We start from the raw sequence: 23,538 nt of genomic DNA, 5'->3' as shown, positions 1-23,538 counted from the left end.
GTCACACCTGCAGAGCCAGTGTCACACCTGCAGAGCCACCATCACACCTGCAGAGCCACCGTCACACCTGCAGAGCCAGTGTCACACCTGCAGAGCCACCATCACACCTGCAGAGCCACCATCACACCTGCAGAGCCAGTGTCACAGCTGCAGAGCCACCATCACACCTGCAGAGCCACCATCACACCTGCAGAGCCAGTGTCACACCTGCAGAGCCACCATCACACCTGCAGAGCCACCATCACACCTGCAGAGCCAGTGTCACACCTGCAGAGCCACCATCACACCTGCAGAGCCACCATCACACCTGCAGAGCCACCATCACACCTGCAGAGCCAGTGTCACACCTGCAGAGCCAGTGTCACACCTGCAGAGCCACCATCACACCTGCAGAGCCACCATCACACCTGCAGAGCCACCATCACACCTGCAGAGCCACCATCACACCTGCAGAGCCACCATCACACCTGCAGAGCCACCATCACACCTGCAGAGCCAGTGTCACACCTGCAGAGCCACCATCACACCTGCAGAGCCACCATCACACCTGCAGAGCCACCATCACACCTGCAGAGCCACCGTCACACCTGCAGAGCCAGTGTCACACCTGCAGAGCCACCATCACACCTGCAGAGCCACCATCACACCTGCAGAGCCAGTGTCACAGCTGCAGAGCCACCATCACACCTGCAGAGCCACCATCACACCTGCAGAGCCAGTGTCACACCTGCAGAGCCACCATCACACCTGCAGAGCCACCATCACACCTGCAGAGCCACCGTCACACCTGCAGAGCCAGTGTCACACCTGCAGAGCCAGTGTCACACCTGCAGAGCCACCATCACACCTGCAGAGCCACCATCACACCTGCAGAGCCAGTGTCACAGCTGGGGAACGCAGGAGGACAACAGGCTCTTGTTAACTTAACTTAAACTTTAAAAAAAAATAAAGAAGACAACAGACTAAAACAGCTGGACAATAACTTTTAGCAAATGTAACTCAACTCAACTAAATTAAATGCATTTGTTGGGGACTATTTCCAGCTGCGTATGGATACAGATTTTGTGCTCCAGTGAGTAATGACAGCAGCAGCATGGTGTCTGTAGGACTGACAAAAAAACTATAATTACAGATATCATTTCATCAGGAGACGACTGTCACAAGAGCTCCGTGAGCTCCGTGTCAGGAACAGTTGGTGAGAGTCTGCCCACAAGCGCACAGTGACAGGGCTAACTGTTAGCATCACACAGCTAACTGTACTTAATGGTTATTAACAGGTTTAACGACAGAGTTGAGTCGTTTATGTGTCAGCGTGAGTTTGTGGGGATTGTTTAGCAGCTGCTGCTGTGTTAGCTCGTTCTAACCAGGCGGATGTTAAACTGAACATTTGTTGGAATGACAGCGGGACAGTCTGTCAGCACTGTGTCTAACCTGTGTGATGGTGATGGCAACAACAGTCGGATAAGCGAGGACGTCAGCTGAGTAGGCTCCTTTAATGTGGCCCAGGACACATTAGTGCACACAGTGCTGAAAGACTGTGGCCCAGACTATCTCTGAATGTGGGCTGAGCGATCACATCTCACACTGGGCCTGAAAACAGCCGCCATGTGTGTGTTCAAACCTGTACTTACAAGCCAGGCTTTTTTTAGGATTAGGATATATGCAGTTCACCCGGGTGAAATAAATCTATATTTTTCAATGCTTGAAGATCCACTCATTACTAAAAGTGTCTGTCATCACTGATTAAAAAAATCATACTTTCTTTTTTATCACTAAAAGTTTAATCACACACTGGTGTGTGACTGTTTCTGCCATTTTGTTTTGCAGGGCCACAGTGTTCTCTCTTCCATCACAGGTTCACCTCTGACACTATTTTGCAAAAGCACCGTCGCTGTATCCTCGCTGTAGTGCCGCCAAATACGACTGTGACTGGTTCAAAGAAACAAAAACAAGCCACAGCGTTGCTTTCCCTTACAGCAGAAAGATAATCTGTGACTCCAGATCTTTCTCCAGCGCTGACACAGCACCTCAGAGATACAGGTCTGACTACATGAGACCTGTCAACAGCAGGTGTAAACAGGCCCTCTGTCAGCTGACCACAGTGATCAGCACACCGCCTGACTTTCTCTCCCAGTCGCTCCCTCCCTCCCTTTAGACAGAGGTAATGAAACTGTCAGAGCACAGGGTTAAAATGTGACCAGCAATAAACCTCGCCCCAACACACACACACACACACACACACACACACACAGGTGTCACTATTCAGCTGATTTGTATTCTATGGCCGTTGTGGTCGACTTGAGTTATGAGCTCTCCTCCACTGAGTGGTGTAGTATTAACCAGGACGAGACAGAGGCAGCCAACCTTCTTCTTCTTCCTTCATACACACATACCGTGGAATATTTCATGTATCTTCTTATAATAATATCCGACACCGTCTGAAATATGAACCGTGAGATTCGACTCATACCTGACGGTATCTATCTGATGAAAGCTAACAGCGGTAGAGGGGGGCGTTAAAACACAACATACACAATGTAAAACTTGTAAAACAGGAATGTGAGATGACGGGAGGACAGAAGGGCTGAGAGATGAGGAAGGAGGGAAGGTACGGGGGAGAGGGAGGACATAAATCAGTGAGTACAGTAACTGTCACTACGCATGAGGCTCTGCATTTCTGATTTCCTGTGGGTGGGTCACGGAGGGAGTGAGATAAAGAGGGAACAAGAGAGGAAGAGTGGGTTGAATAGAAATGGTGAGGAGGACGAAGAGGGCAAAGGAAGAAGGAGAGGAAAACGAGTTACTGTTGAATTAGAGCAAAACATGAGCTCTGATCTGAACAAGAATTTGGTTATGGTGAAGAAACACTGTTAGATTAAAGCTGTGAGCGGCGATGGTCAGGCCTTTGCACCTTCGTGCCCGTCAGGGACGCTGGCAGGACGCTGGCTGTTGCAGCTTTTAATTTCTGTTAAAGTCAGACCCTGTATGCAGGAGTGAGATGGTATATCCTTCTAGAGCGTGAGCACTGAAATGACCTGTTTTACCCTTACTTCCTGTGTCCACTATGTGGTGCTGGAGAACACTCTAATTATGTGTCATGTTGCTGTAAACCAGTTGTTGACAGCAACATGTAAATCAAGAGATAATTGTCTGACAAGTCTCACTTCCTGTTGCCAGTAGGTGGCCCAGTCACCAAGACACCTAATCTGCACGTCGATATCTTCAGTCTAATGAAACAAGTGAAATTTGGGGCAAAATGGACGAGGTACCTGTAAGTTACAGCAACTTCCTGGTTCATGGCGAATAAGGCGTAAAAGTAAGCATCATCAAGGTCTTGCAAGTACGCTGAGCAAATTTTAGGTGGATCTGGTCATTCATCTGGGAGGAGTATGCCATAGTATGAAACATGTCATTTCCTGTTGCCAGTAGGTGGTGCCATGGCTATATCTTAATTTTGGCATGTACATGTCACGAGGCGCTTCTAAAGCATGCCAAATTTTGGGCAGTTTGGACCATGCCTGCTCAAGTTACACTTTCCTTATGTACGAGGAAACGTACAAAATGGCTGCCATGCTACGGTAACACAATTTGATGAAAACTCACAATTTTCATTAGATGGCATCGTCAAGGTCTTGAGACATTTCTAAGCAAATGTGACGTGGCTCTGGGCGACCTGTTGGGAGGAGTATTTCAAAGCATAAAACATGTCATTTCCTGTTGCCATTAGGTGGCGCTACAACTGATTATTGGCATGTAGATGTGTTCAGGGCGGGGCTGTCATCAAACATGTGAATTTAGGGGCACATTGAGCCATGTACAGTGGAGCTACAAACCACTTCCTGTTTAATGAAGAAACATGGAAATTTGACGCCTCGCCACGGAGACACGGTTCGACAAAAGCTCAAGCTTTGAGTAACTTTTCATGTCTAAGGTCTTTAGATGGTACAGCCCAAATTTGAAGTCAATCAAGTGAAAGCTCTACAAGGAGTTTGTTAAACTATGACCTCTGTAAATGGTCAAAAAGGTACAACAATTCCACATAAAATGGCTGACTTCCTGTTGGGTTTAGAGCATGGCCTGAAACTAGCTTCGGGGGCTGACATTTCTTCACACCTGATCATGACTTTAATATCAGATGTAAATTTTCACCAGTTCTGATGTGTGTGCAAAGTTCCATGAGTTTTCGGCTCCTTAAGCCCCTCAGTGTGAATGATTCGGAGAAAAATAATAATTCCTTCAGTTTTAATAAAGTCCCTAAAAAACTATATTTCACTCACAGCCTAAGATGAGCACACGTCTAAATAAGAATATTGTTTATCTATTTTTGCTGGGTGTCATTTAACATTTCACAGATTCCTCCTCAGCTTCCAGCTTTGGATAAATCAAGCAGCATACAAAAACCAAACCACACATCAGACACGTCTCAGCATTAATGGAGCTACATCAGGTTTTAATCCCGACCTGTAGCAGTTAACACCTGTGTTGAGGTGACTGATTTCACCTCAGGACACAAACACGGAGCCAAACTACGACGCTGCAGCATCACTGAGCTTTAAAATAGTAACTGTCTCTCTTTGTGCAATTACTCCTCTCTCATCCTCTCCCTCCTCTTCTTCCTCCGTCCTCCTGATAAGGGGATTGTGGGTATTTTCCCTCGTGGAGGATGAGCTGTTTTTGCTTCTTGTCGTTCCAACTTAAAAGGTTTTTTTCGGGCCGAACTGAGAGCTCTGTAAACACAGATACCGACGCCTCACAGCAGAGACACAGTTGATCCAGTGTTCTCCACGTTCATCTACAGTCTTACAACCAGATAATAAATCAGTTTGTTGCCAGCTGCTGTGGGAGTGAGCGTACGAGTCCTCAGGCCGACCCTGGGAAATTAGAGGGTACAGAGACACAAAGGCCTCAAGACAAACCACCCACAGAGACAACTGACAGAGACTCTGTCCTAAAGGTCCAGTCTGTAGGGTTTAGGAGCAAATATGGGGAGACAGGGAATAAAATATTCATAACTATGTTTTAATTAGTGTATAATTAACCTGGTCTCACTCTGAAGTCATCAACAAACCGTGTTTGGTCAGTGACTTCTGATGTCAGACACTGTTGGAAAAAAACTGTGCTGTAAAGCCTCTGAGGCTAAATGTGGTTTGTGATATTGGATTGAACTGAAGTGAAAAGAGGTACGATGGGTGAAACATGTAACACAACAGTGTCAGCCTCTAGTGTGACACAAAACATACGCATCGGCAGCGCTTAATCAACAGTAACAACAGCATCACATATCAATAACAATCATTTATTGTCCCTGTTATATGGCGGCTCAGAGGGTAAGGAGCTCCTCGACCTCACTGTTTTCCCAGTTTGTGGACATTTTCAGCTGCTGTTCTTCTTTGAGTTAGCCGCTAACTGCTAACAGCTACATTTTAAATCTCCCATGGTGGGTCACACACACAACATATCGTCAGAACGTCACGTCTGTGTGGCCCATGATTCCATCTTCCTGGCTGGCCCTTTTATACAGACCTTTTTTTCAGGGCTGTTGCTACCTAAAGGCGAGACAACTCTGTCCCTTCATTCCACCATTGTGCCTTTCACACAGAACAATGACACGTCATCACAGAGTGAAATTACCACCTTGAGAAGTCTGCGTAAAAGTGTCTACGGAGACAGATGTTCCCTCGACACAAAGCAAGAACCTGTGAAAACTCCACCTCTAAATGAACTTGCATAAACAGTCAGTTTAATAAACCACCCAGGCACAGAGAGAGAACAACAGCACAGGTGCTGCAGGTTATTGGAGGGCTGCCTCCCTGATGGTGAATGGACTCATTTAGCATGATTGATGAGTTAATGAGAGACCTTTAGCTTCCGCAGAGACTCATCTCCGAGCCGGACAAGACAGGACGAGCCCGATGCTTTCAAGTCTGACTCCTTTGTTGGACCTAAAATCCCTCTTCAGTGAAGTGTGAGGACGCGATCGGCTGCTGTCAACTGAAGCAGACTGCAGTCCGTAAGGCCTGTTGAGTGCAGTGTCCAGCTTCCTGACATGGGGGCTACGGCACCAGGCTGGAGCACCGCACTCGGCTTCTGAAGACACCAAGGCCTCCATGTCTTCATCGGGGCTCTGCATGTGGTACCAGCTAGACGGCGTATCAGAGTGGCACGTGTGGTTGTCTTTGCCTGGACACTGACCAGGTGATGTTTAAATGACAGTGTTCTGTCGAGCTTCACGCCCAGATGTGTGTGGAAGGGGCTGGAACTGTAGCCTGGCGCTATCGCTCATAATGTTTAATTCGCCGGTTGCTCCTTTCTTGTTGAGGTGGAACATTAAGTAGACCTTTAAATCCCTTTCGGTAAGTCAGGAATATGTTTTTTTGAGTATCGAGTGACCTCGCTGGCAGACCTGCGCTTTAAATTTGGCAAAACAAAGATTTTTAGGTTCTGTTTATATGACAAGGATTTTAACCGAAAACGGTAAACTTTAGATGCGTTTTGGCTGATTGTTTACACGACAGCGGCGTTTTGAAAACGGGTTTTGGAAACAGCACCGTCTCTGTTGTCATGTAAACTTACAATACACAGTTCCTCTGAAAACGCTTCTCCAGCAAAGTGTAGATTTACTGTAGCAACTCCACCTCGTCGTCTGTCCAGACAAATGTTTGTGCGGTTGCTATTTTGATTGTTTATACATCGCCGCTCTGCAGAAGGAGGCGCATGTGTGCAGGCGCGTGTTGTTTCATTACAAAGTCACACCGCCAACTACTGGCCTGGCATGTATACTGCAGCAGTTTGGGTCATTTTTGTGGATCAGTGTGCACAGCAATGGCTATAAAAACGTTGTGGTCTGAACGCAAAACTTTTTCTACAACAAAAATCAGAAAAATGTTTCCGTTTTCGTTTTCATGTAAACATGACCTCAGACACAATTGTTGTCTAAGCGTGTCGTTAATTTTTTGTGGGGCTTTTCAAAAACTCTTCCACTCTGTCATCTTTCTTCACCTGAGTTCAACCATGCCATCATTTACAACACTTACTCAAACTTACTGTACAGTCAGAGGTTTCATAGATTGACTCATCTCTCCTGTTATCAAAAAATCTATTTTAGAGGACTGACAGGAGACTCACTCTGATGGAAGCCAAACCAAACGATAGTGTATCTCGCCTGAATTATCACCATGAAACATCCACAGAGATAAAGATTTGCATCTTACAGGGAGAGGTTGTTGCACATTTAGCAGCTGTTCAAACTCCCCACCTCCTTGACCTTTTCTTAATCACTGTAATGATACAAAATCCAAATGTCACAGTCTGCTTCGTCTCATTAGTGAATCAGAACGTATGTCTGCATTTGACTTTTAACCAAAATGTCATTTACAGCATCTCATGTTCTCGTGCTCCTGTGGAGGTCACTGAGACTGTAAAGATTCACAGACAAGGACATTTCTGAGACAATCATCTTTTGTTGTTTCCTGTACATGTGCTCCGTCCATCACGGATTAGTCTCATGTGATTCAGCTGCTGAAACTCGGAGGAGTGGATTATAGACACTGTTTAACGATGGAAAATATAAAACTATGAGCTTCCTCTGTCACCACATGTTGATGCTTTACATCAGTATCAGTGAGCTAATGAGTGAGGAGCAGAGTTTGGATGGAAAAACATCTGCTGACGTCCTCATCGCTGAGCTGCGACGTACAAGTGACTTTCAGATTATTTGAATCACACTCGACACATTAGGCTTGAACAGACGCCGCCTGTTTTCAGCGCCGCACACGTCTAACACACATAAATGCAGAGAAAGTACCAGTGTGTTCATCAGCAACATAAGTGCCACCGTGTGTGTGTGTATGTGTGTGTGTGTGTGTGTGTGTGTGTCAGATATGCAGAGAACGTGTGTGTGTGTGTTTCTCCTGCCCACAGAAAACAACATCTCATTCTGAGCCTTCATTAAAGTCGCAGAAACACACTCCTCCTCCTCCTCACTCTTCCTCAGAGAAATCCCATTACCCACGGCCAATGAGCTGAGCTCTCTTTGGTAAACAAGTCGAAACCATTTTGACTGAATCGCTCTGAAAACACTTGTAAATCTGCGTGAAGTGAAAAGACGATCGTGTGTTTGAGGAAACCTGCTGCCAAGTGTTGGAGTGGTCGAGGTTGGCGCTGGCTGCACACCATCTGCTTGGCACACACACACACACACACACACACAACTCCCCAGTGGGAGCTCTGTGCCAACAGGGTCTCCTGACACCAGTAAGATGACATAACTGAAGTTGTTGAGGTTAATTAAAGCTGCTGTCGATTGACACAGCATATAAACAGTGTATTAAATAAAACCATCCGTCACTGCAGGATCTCACCGGCTGGTTTTGAATTACTGCGGCCTAAAATGTCTGATTTCACAGCAGCTTTTCCTAAAAATCGTGATGCATGTCGTGACGTTTTTAGATGGTTTTCTTTTTGCAATGAAATTTCAAAAATAGTTGCCTTTTTTGCATTATTTTTAAAAAATGAAGAGCTTGGTTACAGTTAACTATAGTCTCTCTTCTCACACACACACACACACACACACGTTCCCTAGCCCCTTACCCTAACCTTAACCATCACAACAAAATGCCTAACTCCAACACTTACTCTAATGCAGGATTAATACTTCTGCATTGAATTGACACTGCAGCCTGACGTGCACCTCCCCAGAAATGTAACCCCACAGTGTCACAGTGACGCAGACCTCCTGTCTGTCTCTGTGAGCTGAAACCATTTCCCTCAGTGGAAACAAAGCTTTGATTTACTTTAATTTCACAGATAAGAAACAATAAATTGTGAAGACAATAAAGCCTCCACTAAAATAGCATTTTAAGTCTTGTGTGTGATTTATCCTGGCTTCATATGAGCAGAGGAAATCTCTGCTAGCTGCTAGGCTAATTTATACAATGTAAAATGCCATAGGCTTGTGCTAATAACGTTAGCATGTTGTATTTGTGGGGAAAATGTGTCCAGATAAAGACGAGTGTTTGTCTGTGAATGCTGCGAGTTATAGTGAAGCTGATTTGTGTTTGAAACTGTCTCTATGAAGCCATGTTTAATGTGTGTTCAATGTGTGTTTAATGTGTGTTTTGAATCAACTAAACTTTACTGGAGTTTACAGCCTGTCACTCATGCAGTGTTTGAAGACAATTACAAGCACGGCTGTTCTCTGCTTTCAATGTCCGACAGTCCACCACCAACATGTTCGTCACGTCTCGTTGATGAAAATGAAACACAGATTTTAGTTTCAGTTTTTGTCATCAAGATCTATTTTAGCTCGTCATCGTCTCGTTTTGCATTGTGGAAAAAGGTCATCTACGAAAACTATCATGCTGATAAAAGTGACATGTTTGTGGTGTACCTGAACAGCTGGCTGAGTTTTGGTGTTTTGAGTGTTGGTTTTAACCTCATCCTGAACTGATGTGATCCGCTCAGCTCAGCGTAGAAAATCAGACTGATTCTGATCACAGTCAGAAGCGTAAATAAGCACTTTGAGCAGTGAAAGCCGTCCTAATTGATGGATAACTTAATTTCAGCGAGGTCTAATCTTAGGTTTGATGCCGCTTTTTCTTCCTTCAGCAGGGCGGGACATTCTCAGCAGACACAGTCACAAGTTTCAGATTACAGATTGGACACAGTGATGTTGGAAACTGAAGCTAACGTCAGCAATAAAAGGCGAGTTTGTTCCCGTTTCAGGATGACAACCATCAAATCAAAGACATGGCCAGAGTTCAAATAATGACCTCTGAATGGAGAGGTCACACACAGGTCACTGTGTGTGTGTGTGTGTGTGTGTGTGTGCACTGTTTAATGGTAAGGTCTGATGCTTTAATTCAATTTAGGTGCTGATGCTGGAAGCCACTGGACTGAGCCCCATTACAGAGCATTCCCAACACTGAGTCCTTTTATACTGGAGACAGAGAGATGTCTCTGATTCACTGCAGCTTCAACAGCAACATAAGCAGCAACATGAGCAGCAACTTGAGCAGCAACAAGAGTAGCAACTTCAGCAGCAACATGGCTCACACATGGTCACAAGTGTAACTCAAATACAAACTCACATCTTCAACAAAGAAAAATGTAGTCGATGTTTTTTCTGTCACATCATCTACATATCATTTTATTTGTTAAACTTAAAGTTGCGTTAATTGACTGAACTGTTCCCACATTCGTACATATCCCACGTATTTTGAAAGGCTGCGATCATGTGACCAGCGTGCAGAAGGCAGTGAACAAGGAAGCAGTCCCGAGCACTTGGAAGGAGGCAGGTTGGGTCACAAAAAACTGACACTCACCTGGAGTAGTGTGTTCGAACCCGTGTGAACTTTGGGTCATTTTAAAGCCCCGTCTCCACCAAACCCTTTCAGTCCAGTCCCTTTGGAACCAGCAGTAAGCCTTCAGACATGGTACCTAGACCCTCGGTGTGTTCAGACAGTCCTCTTAAATGTGGGCGGGGTTGTTGTCACTCACTGCTCCGTCCAGCACTCGCTGTATTTCCTCATCAGCGGTGACACAGATGGAAGTCTGCACCTGGTTTATCGTCCACAGAACGAGGCTGCACGCCCACATTTTCACAACAAAATAAATCAGACTGCAGTGTTCACAGCTCCACCTTTTAGTACCAGATCTGTGTGCTAGGTACCCCAACAGAGGTGGGACCAAACACGGGGACAGTACGGAACAGTTCTGTTGGTACCATCCACAACTTTTCACTGTGGGAACAGAAACAATTTGAACTGAACTGCTCGGTGGAAACAGGGCTTATATCACATTGCTGCGTGCGGCGTATCATACTGCAGTGAAAGGTGCCTTTTTGCGTTGATGTCTGAAACCGAAATCACTGACAAAGCGGTGGTATTTGACAAGCTGAGAATGAGAACAGGCTGGACTCACTGCACCACAACTCCACCCTCTCATTAAAATAGGATTAATTCTGGCTCCAAACATACAAGATGGTGACAGTCCACAAACCAATGACTGTAGCTACGTCCATTATTTTATTCAGTCTGTGGGCTCCAGTCTTCACATAGTAAACTCAGGGTTACTCCACGTACACTTTCTCGTTGCATGCATGAAACTAACTAACGAGTTGTGGATCCTGTTAAAGGGTTAACCTTACTAAAGTGTAAAGAGACCCAGAGATGCCATCCAATAGCTAAAAAATTCCCATGCTACATTTAGGACCAGAGTATGCAGACGAACCACAATTGCATGCTGCACAAAGTGTCCTTTCATTTAGAGGAAGAAAACAAAAGTTCCTGCAGCTAAAGGGCACGAGAGGACAGGACAGAGGACGGAGGTAACCATCACCCTTCATCTCTAAAGAACACTCTGGCAACACGTTGGTGCAACGGGCAACAACTTGATGGTACAGGTGGAGAATTAATGACGACAAAACAGAAACAGAACTGAGAGGTTTTCAGTTAAAGCACAGACAGATCAGGGAGCTGTGTGGAGAAGACAGAGGTTGGTTAAAGAACAACTCCGTCATTCCTCCTATTGTTTTGTCTCCTCTCAGAAATAAAGCTTTAAAAAGAGTAGAAAAGAAATGAGGGGAATGCAGGTTAAATGCAGTCGAGACACACCTGTGTGTGCAGGTATTTCTCACCCACATGACAAGCAGAGCAGAGCGGCGAGATGCACGGAGAGAAACAGCGACAGAACATGAAAGATGAGGGCTGGAAGACGAGATGGGGCGAGGCATAGGAGGGACAGATAGCGCAGACAAAAAGTCATCCTCCCTTTATCCAACTGTGTGTTGCCTAAGCCCTCTGCAGGGAGTCCATGGCTCTGACAGTGGCTCACAGTAAATGGGATCTTCAAAGGAGGACCAAGAGGAGAGCGTCTTAGCCCAGCTTACAGAAATCAAAAGGCTTAGGGCGAGCCTTACCCGGCAGCAGGATAAAGGAATATGGAATATCACAACCCGCGCAAGACAGTCGTAATGAACATGGTGGGGAGATCTGCTGCTGGCTTTGTTCTCGAATTACACACAGTCCTATACAACGTGTTCCCCTCTGATTCTACATCCCCTTTATATTCTCTAGACCAGAGTCACCTTCTCTCTGCTCTCACTCCCTCATTCTGTCATCACTTTACTTCACCTCTCAGTCCTTCATCGTCCCTAAAGTTACAGTCTTTGCTTTGTGCAGAGTCAAAGGCATCAGGTCAGTGTGAATGTGACTGTGTATATGTGCAGATAGAAAGATAAATAACCAGCTGGCGATCCAAGGTCAAGAAGGAAGGAGAGGAAGCAGAGGGGAGTGTGAAGGTCTGTGATTTTAACAATATGTCACAATACTTCAGTTTACAGTGACAACGTTTACATGCACACTGGTACACCATTATTAATCTGAACATGACAATATTCTGAATTTCTGACAGGTCATGTAAAGAGCACTTCTGCACTTGGGGCGTCAGAAACCAATGAAATAAGGTGTGCTTTAATGTCGGCATGATATGTGGCTGAGTTGCCGTTATAGTTTAACAGTGCTCGGTGGCGTCAGGAGGAAACATGACGGGACAAAGATGAAAGTTAAGGCAGCAAATGTCAGAATGGGGCAGGATGGATGTTTTGCTGCCTCTCACAGCAGCTGGAGTCTGAGAAAAAATCACTTCATTCACTGGGCCGACTGCCGGCAACTTTTAAGGTGGAACGTTAACTTGTAATGTTACTCAATGCATGAGTTGATGACGTGAATCCATCAGCACACCTTAAATTTCACTGTGACAACTTTGACCATCACTTTAGTTTTTATATGACACACACTTTTAGTAATGACTTTAAAAATATAGATGAATTTGGAGCGGATTATGTGAAGGTCATATATTCTAATCCTCACTTCCTGTGGGCTACAGCAACACTAAACCCCTGAGCTTGCCTGAGAAGGACTAAATGCACAAAGCTGCTATTTTTAAATATCCCATGGAGAGAGACTCTCACTGCAGCCTGTTCTATTTTGTTGTGAAAATGTGGGCGTGCAGCCTCGTTCTGTGGACGATAAACCAGGTGCAGACTTCCATCTGTGTCACCGCTGATGAGGAAATACAGCGAGTGCTGGACGGAGCAGTGAGTGACAACAACCCCGCCCACATTTAAGAGGACTGTCTGAACACACCGAGGGTCTAGGTACCATGTCTGAAGGCTTACTGCTGGTTCCAAAGGGACTGGACTGAAAGGGTTTGGTGGAGACGAGGCTTGTGAATAGCTTTTTTTTAATTTTTTTTTTTTTAAATATTGTCTCTTTCAGAATAAGGGAATAAAACAGAATATTTTGTGCGTGTAAACGTGGTCAGTGACGGCAGTTTATTAGATGGATCATTGAGACAGTCTGATGAAAGCCAGCTGAGGTTCTCCCTCCACAGTGGACAGTCATGAAAAGGTAATATAAAACATCTGGAGACCCATCAGCAGAATGAAAGGATGACAGTGCAGAGAGAGTCAGTGTGTCTGTACAGATGTGTGTGTGTGTGTGTGTGTCTCCCTCTGTGTCACTGAGCACCTGTGGATGCAGCAGAGTGAGCTCACAGTGAGCTAATCTTATCGGCTGCAGCCTCCGTCCTCACACTCACATCACCACATGAACGGGCGTCTTTGTGACTCTGGAGCTCAGCTGGCAACGTCTCCACTCCCAACACTGTTTAACACTTTGTGTGCTGACACACACACACACACACACACACACACACACACACACAGTCATTGATTACTAAAGCTTGTATTGATGAGCTGATAGTGGAACTGTGCAGAGTCCAGTTTAAAAAGTCCTAATTTTGTCTTTGTCAACTAGAAAAACATTTTCCCTTTTTTCAGAGACGATTTATAAAGTCAGGGGCGGGTTATGAGACAGTGGCCCCCGGGCACGGGTAATCAAAAGACGCCTCCACCTCTCCTACAGAAGCAAGACACACAGACTTTATAGTTATTTAGCCTCTTTGGTTTGCTGTTCTTGTAGCCTTCCCTCTGTGGTTTTGTCACTTTGTCTCCTCCTTTTGTCTCTTTATGATTGTTGAGGCTAATTTATACAATGTAAAATGCCATAGACTTGTGCTAATAACGTTAGCAGGTTGTATTTGTGGGGAAAATGTGTCCAGATAAAGACAAGTGTTTGTCTGTGAATGCTGCGAGTTATAGTGAAGCTGATTTGTGTTTGAAATTGTCTCTATTAAGCCATGTTTAATGTGTGTTTAATGTGTGTTTAATGTGTGTTTAATGTGTTTAATGTGTGTTTACTGTGTGTTTAATGTGTGTTTAATGTGTGTTTAATTTGTGTTTAATGTGTGTTTAATTTGTGTTTAATTTGTGTTTAATGTGTGTTTAATGTGTGTTTAATTTGTGTTTAATGTGTGTTTAATGTGTGTTTAATTTGTGTTTAATGTGTTTAATTTGTGTTTAATGTGTGTTTAATGTGTGTTTAATGTGTTTATGTGTGTTTAATTTGTGTTTAATGTGTTTAATTTGTGTTTAATGTGTGTTTAATGTGTGTTTAATGTGTTTATGTGTGTTTAATTTGTGTTTAATGTGTGTTTAATGTGTGTTTAATGTGTTTATGTGTGTTTAATGTGTTTTGAATCAACTAAACTTTACAGCACTTCACAGAAACCTCCACCGCCAACTAGTGTTTTGGAGGTGTAACTGCAGAGTGACACAGACACACCACCACACAAGTATAAATGCTCACAATGGCGTAGGGTCTGCTGCACAAGTATAAATCCTGCTTAAAGTGTGGTGGTGTGGGATATACATATATATATATATATATATATATACATATACAGTACAGGCCAAAAGTTTGGACACACCTTCTCATTCAATGCGTTTTCTTTATTTTCATGACTATTTACATTGTAGATTCTCACTGAAGGCATCAAAACTATGAATGAACACATGTGGAGTTATGTACTTAACAAAAAAAGGTGAAATAACTGAAAACATGTTTTATATTCTAGTTTCTTCAAAATAGCCACCCTTTGCTCTGATTACTGCTTTGCACACTCTTGGCATTCTCTCCATGAGCTTCAAGAGGTAGTCACCTGAAATGGTTTTCCAACAGTCTTGAAGGAGTTCCCAGAGGTGTTTAGCACTTGTTGGCCCCTTTGCCTTCACTCTGCGGTCCAGCTCACCCCAAACCATCTGGATTGGGTTCAGGTCCGGTGACTGTGGAGGCCAGGTCATCTGCCGCAGCACTCCATCACTCTCCTTCTTGGTCAAATAGCCCTTACACAGCCTGGAGGTGTGTTTGGGGTCATTGTCCTGTTGAAAAATAAATGATCGTCCAACTAAACGCAAACCGGATGGGATGGCATGTCGCTGCAGGATGCTGTGGTAGCCATGCTGGTTCAGTGTGCCTTCAATTTTGAATAAATCCCCAACAGTGTCACCAGCAAAACACCCCCACACCATCACACCTCCTCCTCCATGCTTCACAGTGGGAACCAGGCATGTGGAATCCATCCGTTCACCTTTTCTGCGTCTCACAAAGACACGGCGGTTGGAACCAAAGATCTCAAATTTGGACTCATCAGACCAAAGCACAGATTTCCACTGGTCTAATGTCCATTCCTTGTGTTTCTTGGCCCAAACAAATCTCTTCTGCTTGTTGCCTCTCCTTAGCAGTGGTTTCCTAGCAGCTATTTGACCATGAAGGCCTGATTGGCGCAGTCTCCTCTTAACAGTTGTTCTAGAGATGGGTCTGCTGCTAGAACTCTGTGTGGCATTCATCTGGTCTCTGATCTGAGCTGCTGTTAACTTGCCATTTCTGAGGCTGGTGACTCGGATGAACTTATCCTCAGAAGCAGAGGTGACTCTTGGTCTTCCTTTCCTGGGTCGGTCCTCATGTGTGCCAGTTTCGTTGTAGCGCTTGATGGTTTTTGCGACTCCACTTGGGGACGCATTTAAAGTTTTTGCAATTTTCCGGACTGACTGAGCTTCATTTCTTAAAGTAATGATGGCCACTGGTTTTTCTTTAGTTAGCTGATTGGTTCTTGCCATAATATGAATTTTAACAGTTGTCCAATAGGGCTGTCGGCTGTGTATTAACCTGACTTCTGCACAACACAACTGATGGTCCCAACCCCATTGATAAAGCAAGAAATTCCACTAATTAACCCTGATAAGGCACACCTGTGAAGTGGAAACCATTTCAGGTGACTACCTCTTGAAGCTCATGGAGAGAATGCCAAGAGTGTGCAAAGCAGTAATCAGAGCAAAGGGTGGCTATTTTGAAGAAACTAGAATATAAAACATGTTTTCAGTTATTTCACCTTTTTTTGTTAAGTACATAACTCCACATGTGTTCATTCATAGTTTTGATGCCTTCAGTGAGAATCTACAATGTAAATAGTCATGAAAATAAAGAAAACGCATTGAATGAGGTGTGTCCAAACTTTTGGCCTGTACTGTATATATATATATATCATGATATATATCTTATTAGATGAAACAGATATTAACGGCAGACCTGGAATTTGTTTTTTTTGTCCATAAAAGTGCCTCAAACATAAATCTCATCAGGCTCATTTTTCTTCACTCCGGAGTTAATGTTCAGTCAGAATTTCAACACAGCTACCAATGTGCCGAATATAGAAGTTCGACTTTCAGTTAACGTGACTAACATTCAACAGAGCAATAAGACATAACGTGACCAAAGGTAACGTGACTAAACCTTTCATACAATAATACATGCAACAAATAAAGGTGCAGCAGACGCAGCAGCTTCACACTACACGGTCTCTGTGCTGCAGTCACTCAGCTCAGGGTGCAGCAGGCTCATGAACATGCATAAGATGCTGTCAGTGGATAGATCCTCACCATGTGCTCCCAAAATATGTCACGTCTGTGGTTTTGGTCATGATCCAAAGCAGACGCCCCGCCTGTGTCCTTCACACACCTGAGAGGTTGTTTATGTCGGAGATCACAACACTTCACAGGCTGGCAAACGACTGGACGTCACACGTTGAACGCCTGACTCTGACTGTATGTTTGGTCAAGGTCATCCAAGGTGGTTTTGTTTTCTCATGTTTCCAGCTGGCTTTTCCTCAGTCACTGACAGGCTCATCTTAAAGGGAGGTGTCAATGTGTCCAAATCTGGGATGTGTAAAAATCCTCTTTGAAACAAAAGAGATTTGACCTCAAACCTCAAACAGTGTGAGCTCAACATCCAGCGGGGGACTGGGACAAAAAGTCGGCCTTCTTAACACTACGTCCTGACTTCAGTATCATGATGATATCGTATCGTGATTCCCACCCTTCATGGAAACTGGTGTTTTAAGTACATCACCACCCCCTGTATGGGCGAATGGCTGGTTTAATAACATGGAGGATTTCTTGAACATGTATTTTATTTCACTGGAGGAAAATTTGATCAAGGTAATTATCGTTATTGTTTTATCACCCAGCCCGAAGAGAATCACATCAACACAGCTGCACATGAACATGTGAGCACTGACATGTAACACAATCCACTCCTTCCTCTTCCTCTTGCTCAATCTGCCTTCATTTTGGGGTATTGTGTAACAAAAAGCAGCTGCAATCACCTAAAAAAACTGGAGCCGAGCCTCGTTTCAAGATGTCGTGTGTTTGTGTGCTGGATGGGCGCTCATGCGTATGAAAACGGGCTGGAATGTAGGAATGCATTCACACCCCAAGTTTCTGAATAAACTGCTGGTGAATGAGGCGGCCACTACTGGGGAACAGAAGCACACACACACACACACACACACACACAAACACAGACATCGACCACCCTGACAGGGAATGAAATCTGTCTCTCTGCACACACACTCACAGTCTTTATGTTTGGAGAGACTTTGAATGCTCAGTCTTGTTTTATTGAAAGTCGACACATCTTCATACCATTAACACGCAGGGTTCAGTAGGGTCAGCTGTTACCATGGAAACCAGCAGCATCATGGAGCCATCTCAGCCATGTTGGTGAAACACAAGATGCACCGAAGGCTGAACTGAACCGTCAAGACCATTATAAATGAACCTGCTGTTGCAACATCAACCATTTGCCACATGAATTAAAACAAGGCAGAGCATCACTGTGTGACCTTTGACCCCGTGGTCACATTGGTCACCGACGTGGAGGACTCCAGCCATGAAACTTTGCAGCCCGAGGATGAGGTGGCAGCCTACATGGAGTTGGGATCCTTTGGAGGTTTGATGGTGGTGGAAGGAGCATGCTAACATGTTTCCTAACCTGGCAGTGATTGAATGTTTTCACCATCCAGTCAAAGAGATGGAGAACCAGCTTCATGTGAGGGACTGGAGCCTGGGGGGGTTTGATCAGGGGTGTGGCTTTGACTGAGACATAATGACAGGTAACAGGTTGGTATGGGCAGGTGCAGGTTTTCAGAAATGGACCCATGCAGGACTGTGGTGCAGCTTCTGACCGGCTCCATCCATGACATCACTGGCTGCATGGTCGCTCATCCAGGCTCACGCAGGCAGCAACTCCCCACTGTAGCCGTTTTCGAGTGGATGAGCAGGAATGGGACAGTGTCTCAATATTCCTGCTCTGTCAGATCTGTATATGGAAAAAGAGTCACCTGGTTGATTGGCGCTGTTCGGTATTCCAGCATTTAGCCAGGTTTAGGTGAAACAAAGGACATTACAGTTCCTGATATAGCGAAACTGATGTGGGCATGGAGGTCGTCAAGTTTATTATCTAACAAATGTAAAATAGCTGGCAAGATGCTCTGCAAAGAAGATCCTGCTAGCTGCTGGGATCACAACCGATGTTTCATTTCTCCATGCTTCCCCCAACGCCTCCTCCGATATAGAGATGGACACAGAGATGGTCCTGCTTGTTCATGTGGTCAGGTTTTAGCCATACGCCATCACTGTCCAAAACTTTAGCACAACTTTGTCTGAGCTGACAGAACTGACTGGAAACATCTGCGCCTTCAACAACAGGCTGCAGCATCAAACTGTTGTGTTTCTCTAATCTGGAAATCAAACTGCAACAGAAAACACACCCACAAGAAAAATGGACTGATGAGTCTCGCTCTGATTGTTATTGCTGTTTGGTTCCAGCTAATGTCGTCATATTTCATGCTGTCTAATGACACAATCAGATGGACACGTCCAACAAATGGCCAGATAACTATGACAGCTGTCTAATGAAAGAGGCAACACAGATGTGTGGAGAGTTTGTGGTGGACAAAGTGCTCCATCAGCATCTGTCCATCAACACTTTATCACAAGTGACTTAAAATGTCAGCTTGATGCAAACAGTGCTGCAACAGTGGACGTGTTTTCTTAAAACTTTGCCACATGGTTTAGCTCGCCTAGAGCCAAGCTGACTGTTAGAAAATGAAATGAAATTGTGTGTAGGCCAACGTCAGCTTCATTTATGCCTTAAAGATGGTTAGTCACAGGTGTATGCTGGTGACACAGGTGACAGTCTTTGCCAAGGTGATGGAGAACGCACCAAAGCAACTGTAGAAATAAAAGAGACAGAAACATCTGGGCATCTTTAAATGAAATATTCTCATCACTTGTCAGAGGAAAGATGACAGGAACTCTGCTGCTGCACGTAGTCAGACTAAAACTCTTTCCATTGCTGCCAAAAACACGTCCTCAAACCTCCAGTCTGAAACACCTCAGCTACTATATGACCGTCAGCACAACAACATGAAGCTCCAAGAAATACACCCCACCAAAGGTGAGTCCTCCTCAGCTGCAGCTCTGCACTGGCTGAACAACCAAAACTGGATTTTGATGGTGGACAGCTGCAGACACAGAGAGGTGATGGAGCTTGTGGTTGGATATGTGGTGGATGAAATGTTGCTGCATGAGTGACTCTCCGTCTTTTGGGCAGAGCGTTGGGAAGATACCGCTCACAGGTAACAGAAGACCTCCAGGTAAATAGAAGCTATCAAACCTTAGCTACACTTAGCGGTGATCAGCCTGACATTCACACAGAGACACATATGACATATGTTGGCAGGGCATAATAAGTAAAGTGGTGTTATTACTTTTGAGAACAAGTAATGAGTAATATTACATTTTTAGAGTAACAAGCCGAACACTAATCAAAATGATTGTACAACCTAAAAACTGATAAATTCTAACCCCCAAATTCCACCAGATGCGTGTTGGTTGTGTCGGCGCTCCGGAGCCCTCCGCAACAGATACACAGGACTTCTATTTTTGCCGGACGCCGGAGCACAACGCAGCAATTCAGCACAGAGCAGATCGTGCGGGGCAGGAAGTCGTGCACAGAAACACAATAAAAAATCCGACTAATTTTCAAAATAAAATACACAGTGTTCACGGTGGATCATATTTCCCTGCACTACACCTTGAAAACGTCATAATGGGCAGAGGCAGGCCTGAAGTCAACAGGTCAGAGGTTTTCAGACGTCATTTCACTCCGTGAACACCATGGACGAGGAGATGTTAATCATGGAGGTGCACCCAGATGTCTTCCTACTACTCCTCTGGTTTTGTGGTTCTGTTTATAGAAACTACATCTTGTTACATCACGTGATTATGCGTGAATTCGTGAGATCTCGTGGGTCCTCGTGACTCCTGCTGTCCGGCAGAGCACGCAGCGGATAACCAGCGCTGCCGTTCCGCAACGGACACACATCCAGTGGAAATCCAGCTTAACTGCGCAAGGAGAAACATCGCTCTCTGTAGTTGCTAAATGCTCCACTTTGTTAACCAGCTAGTCCTTAAATTTATCTGCTGATTGGTGCCGAGCAGGTAGCGTACAGTTGGTTTTATTACTGAAAACAGCTGCCTGCTGAGAGTGGAAATGAGGTTGGTGAGAGCAGAGCAGAGTTGTTGGGTCCAGTGATAATTCTCTGTGGGTTTGTCATAATGAGCAACCGCTTTCAAGTTACACATAATAATTGGATCCATTGTTAAAAATAAAATATGGATTATTGAGGCAATGAAAATACTGATGATGAAGTGCACCTTCCTGAGTGGGACTTCCTCTGGGTGGCTGAAATACGTCTCTTTCAAATCCTGTCTGAAACTGTCAAGCTGCCATGTTTAACCTGATTTCTTGTCTAGATGTTTTATTAACTTGTTTTTGAATATTACTGAATTATTTGACTTTATGATCTGTGGATACATTACTGCTGTTTTTTTTAAACTGTGTCTTTTAAGGTGTCCTTGAGTGCTTTGAAAGGCGCCTATAAATAAAATGCATCCTTAGTATTATTATTATTACAGCTGTAACGTTGCTACAAGTGTTTTGTGTCCAAAAGCTCATTTTGTCAGTAATAAAAGAGGCAGAAGAGAGACAAACAGAACTATGTGAGAAATGCAGGTCAACTAAAAATAGTCCTGAGACACAGAAAACCTGAAACAGAAAGCAACACCTGAGACACAGAATGTCAGCGTCATCCTCTGAAGATTAATCTGACAATCAGTGTGTGCCAGTGTGACATGTGTGTGTGTGAAACCTGTTTGTCTGGAGTTTCTGTTGCTTTGAGGACTGTTAACAGAGACAGAGATCAGCGTGGGACAGGATCAGCTGTTTCCCTCTGCAGGTATTATGGTCTGGCAATAACAAGTCACAGGATCATACAATAATACACACTCTCAGGCTCAGGGTCACACACACACACACACACACACACACACACACACACACACACACACACACTGTGGTACTGTGGAGGTTGGGGCAAACTCAGAGTCTGTCCTCAATTAAAACCCTCAGTGACTCCTCATCTGTCAGCAGGACAAACAATCCACCGGAACAAACAGAGAGACAAACACACACTCGTGCCCACACACACCCCTCCTCTGCACACTGTGCAATAAGCAGGAAGCCTTGACGCTGACGAAGGTGAAGTCAGCACGGGAATAGTGTCGATCTGCATCTGAAAAGCACTGTGGAGGACTTCACATGCACTCGAGCACGCACACACCCAGCAGCACTTCTCCGACCGCTCACATTCCAAACATGACTGAATTTAAAAATCCAAGTGAAGTCAGTCAACGAGACGTCCTGCGCTCGTCTTACCTGTCTTCACTTTGTCTCTGTGTCCAAACAGCCAGAAACCTTTCGGCTTGTCCCTGCTGAGGCTCGGGGACGGAGACGGAGGTGCAGAGAAGTTTCCCTCTGCCTGGACCTTCTTCTTCTTCTGGAGGCTGTTCCCCATGGTGGGGCGTCTGCAGCCCCTACAGAGGGTCTGTCATCCTGCCGTCCTGTGACATTACATCTGTACTCCTTCTCTTACGTCCCTGCAGCCCCTCGCTCCTCTGCGTGGAAACACACCCTGAGTCAGAGTCAGTAATGCGCTCCTCGATCCCTCTGGTCAAGTAATTCCTGCTGATTCAGTCCTGCTACACACACACACACACACACACACACACACACACACTCGGTGTAGTGTACGTGTGCTACAGACCCACTGACACCATTCCTGTAAAACAAACAGCTCTGATGATGTCACACAGATCCAGCACGCAAAAACACTCAAATCAGTCGTGTTCTCTGAGCCGACACACTCCCAGCCTGAACATCCAGCTGCTGAAGCTACGGCAGCATCCACCAAGTGTGTGTGTGACTGTGTGTGTAGCTGTGTTAGTGTGTAAGTGCCCCTCCCACTCTGCCTCTGTGATCGCTGAGCTGCCGAGCTGAGCGGTTTCAGTGTTGGAGGAGAGGAGGAGAAAACACAAACACACACATACACACACTGATCTGTGTAACATAGATCCTGTAATGATTCACACACACACACACACACACACACACACCTTCCTCTCAGCGTGTGTGTGTGTGTGTGTGTGTGTGTGTGTGTGATCTCCTCTGTGAGTGAGCAGTCGTCTTTATTTTAAACCATTATAAGCAACGCTAACAGATTCTGTCAACACAACGTGGAGATGGAGAAAACACAGAGTCCTCCACACACACACACACACACACACACACACACACACACACACACACAGATCAGTGGTGTTTATGTACCAATGAGCGACAAAAGCAGGTAATAAATACTGAGATAAAGGGAAGAGTGAAACTAAAAACAGAGCAGGGATGCTCAATAATTCAAGCGATCTTCACAGGTGCTGCTCTGCTGTCTGGCACCTTTTGAAATTCCTCACAACACACACACACACACACACACACACACACACAGAGTTGGATCAAAACTAAAGAGAACAGGATATGTGCCAGTCAACCGGTCGGACAGATGAAAGCTTGTGTTGAGATGAGAACATTCCTGCTCAGAGGAAACACAGATGCTGAGCCAGACGGGTGAGAAACAGGAACAGAGATGATGATGATGATGATGATGATGATGATGGATTCCAGAGAAGCAACGTTACTTCAGTTTAACAGAGCAACGACACGTGAGATGTGATGTGAGGCAACGTTTAGCAAACATGAGGCAGCAAATATAGACAGGAAGCACTTAGGGGAGGGAATCACCTGAAGACCCACGATACCATATGACTGTGATATTTCCAACTGCAAATTAACTTCAGTTTGACCTCTTACGATAAAGTTTTCAGTCTTTTCTTCGACTTTAATC

At 44.9% G+C, this 23,538-nt stretch overlaps 1 protein-coding gene across 2 annotated transcripts in view; it reads right to left on the bottom strand.

The window, feature by feature from the left end:
• The window catches only part of nhsl3 (NHS like 3), a 56,918-nt gene that overhangs the window by 16,866 nt on the left and 16,514 nt on the right, over window positions 1-23,538 (bottom strand). Inside the window, exon 1 of one of the 2 annotated variants that reach the window (XM_033637497.2) lies at window positions 22,020-22,289. The exons of the other annotated variant lie outside the window; for it this stretch is intronic. Within the exon in view, the coding sequence (XP_033493388.2) occupies window positions 22,020-22,158 (139 nt within the window). The 5' untranslated portion in view covers window positions 22,159-22,289. Of the gene's footprint in view, window positions 1-22,019; window positions 22,290-23,538 lie in introns of those variants that run through there. 2 annotated transcript variants of the gene reach the window in all.

The sequence above is a fragment of the Epinephelus lanceolatus genome, chromosome 16 (genome assembly GCF_041903045.1).
Source record: "Epinephelus lanceolatus isolate andai-2023 chromosome 16, ASM4190304v1, whole genome shotgun sequence".
In the NCBI taxonomy this organism is placed as follows: Eukaryota; Metazoa; Chordata; class Actinopteri; order Perciformes; family Serranidae; genus Epinephelus; species Epinephelus lanceolatus.
The sequence above is the reverse complement of the archived record's forward strand: the minus strand, read 5'-3'. Positions and strand labels throughout refer to the sequence as shown.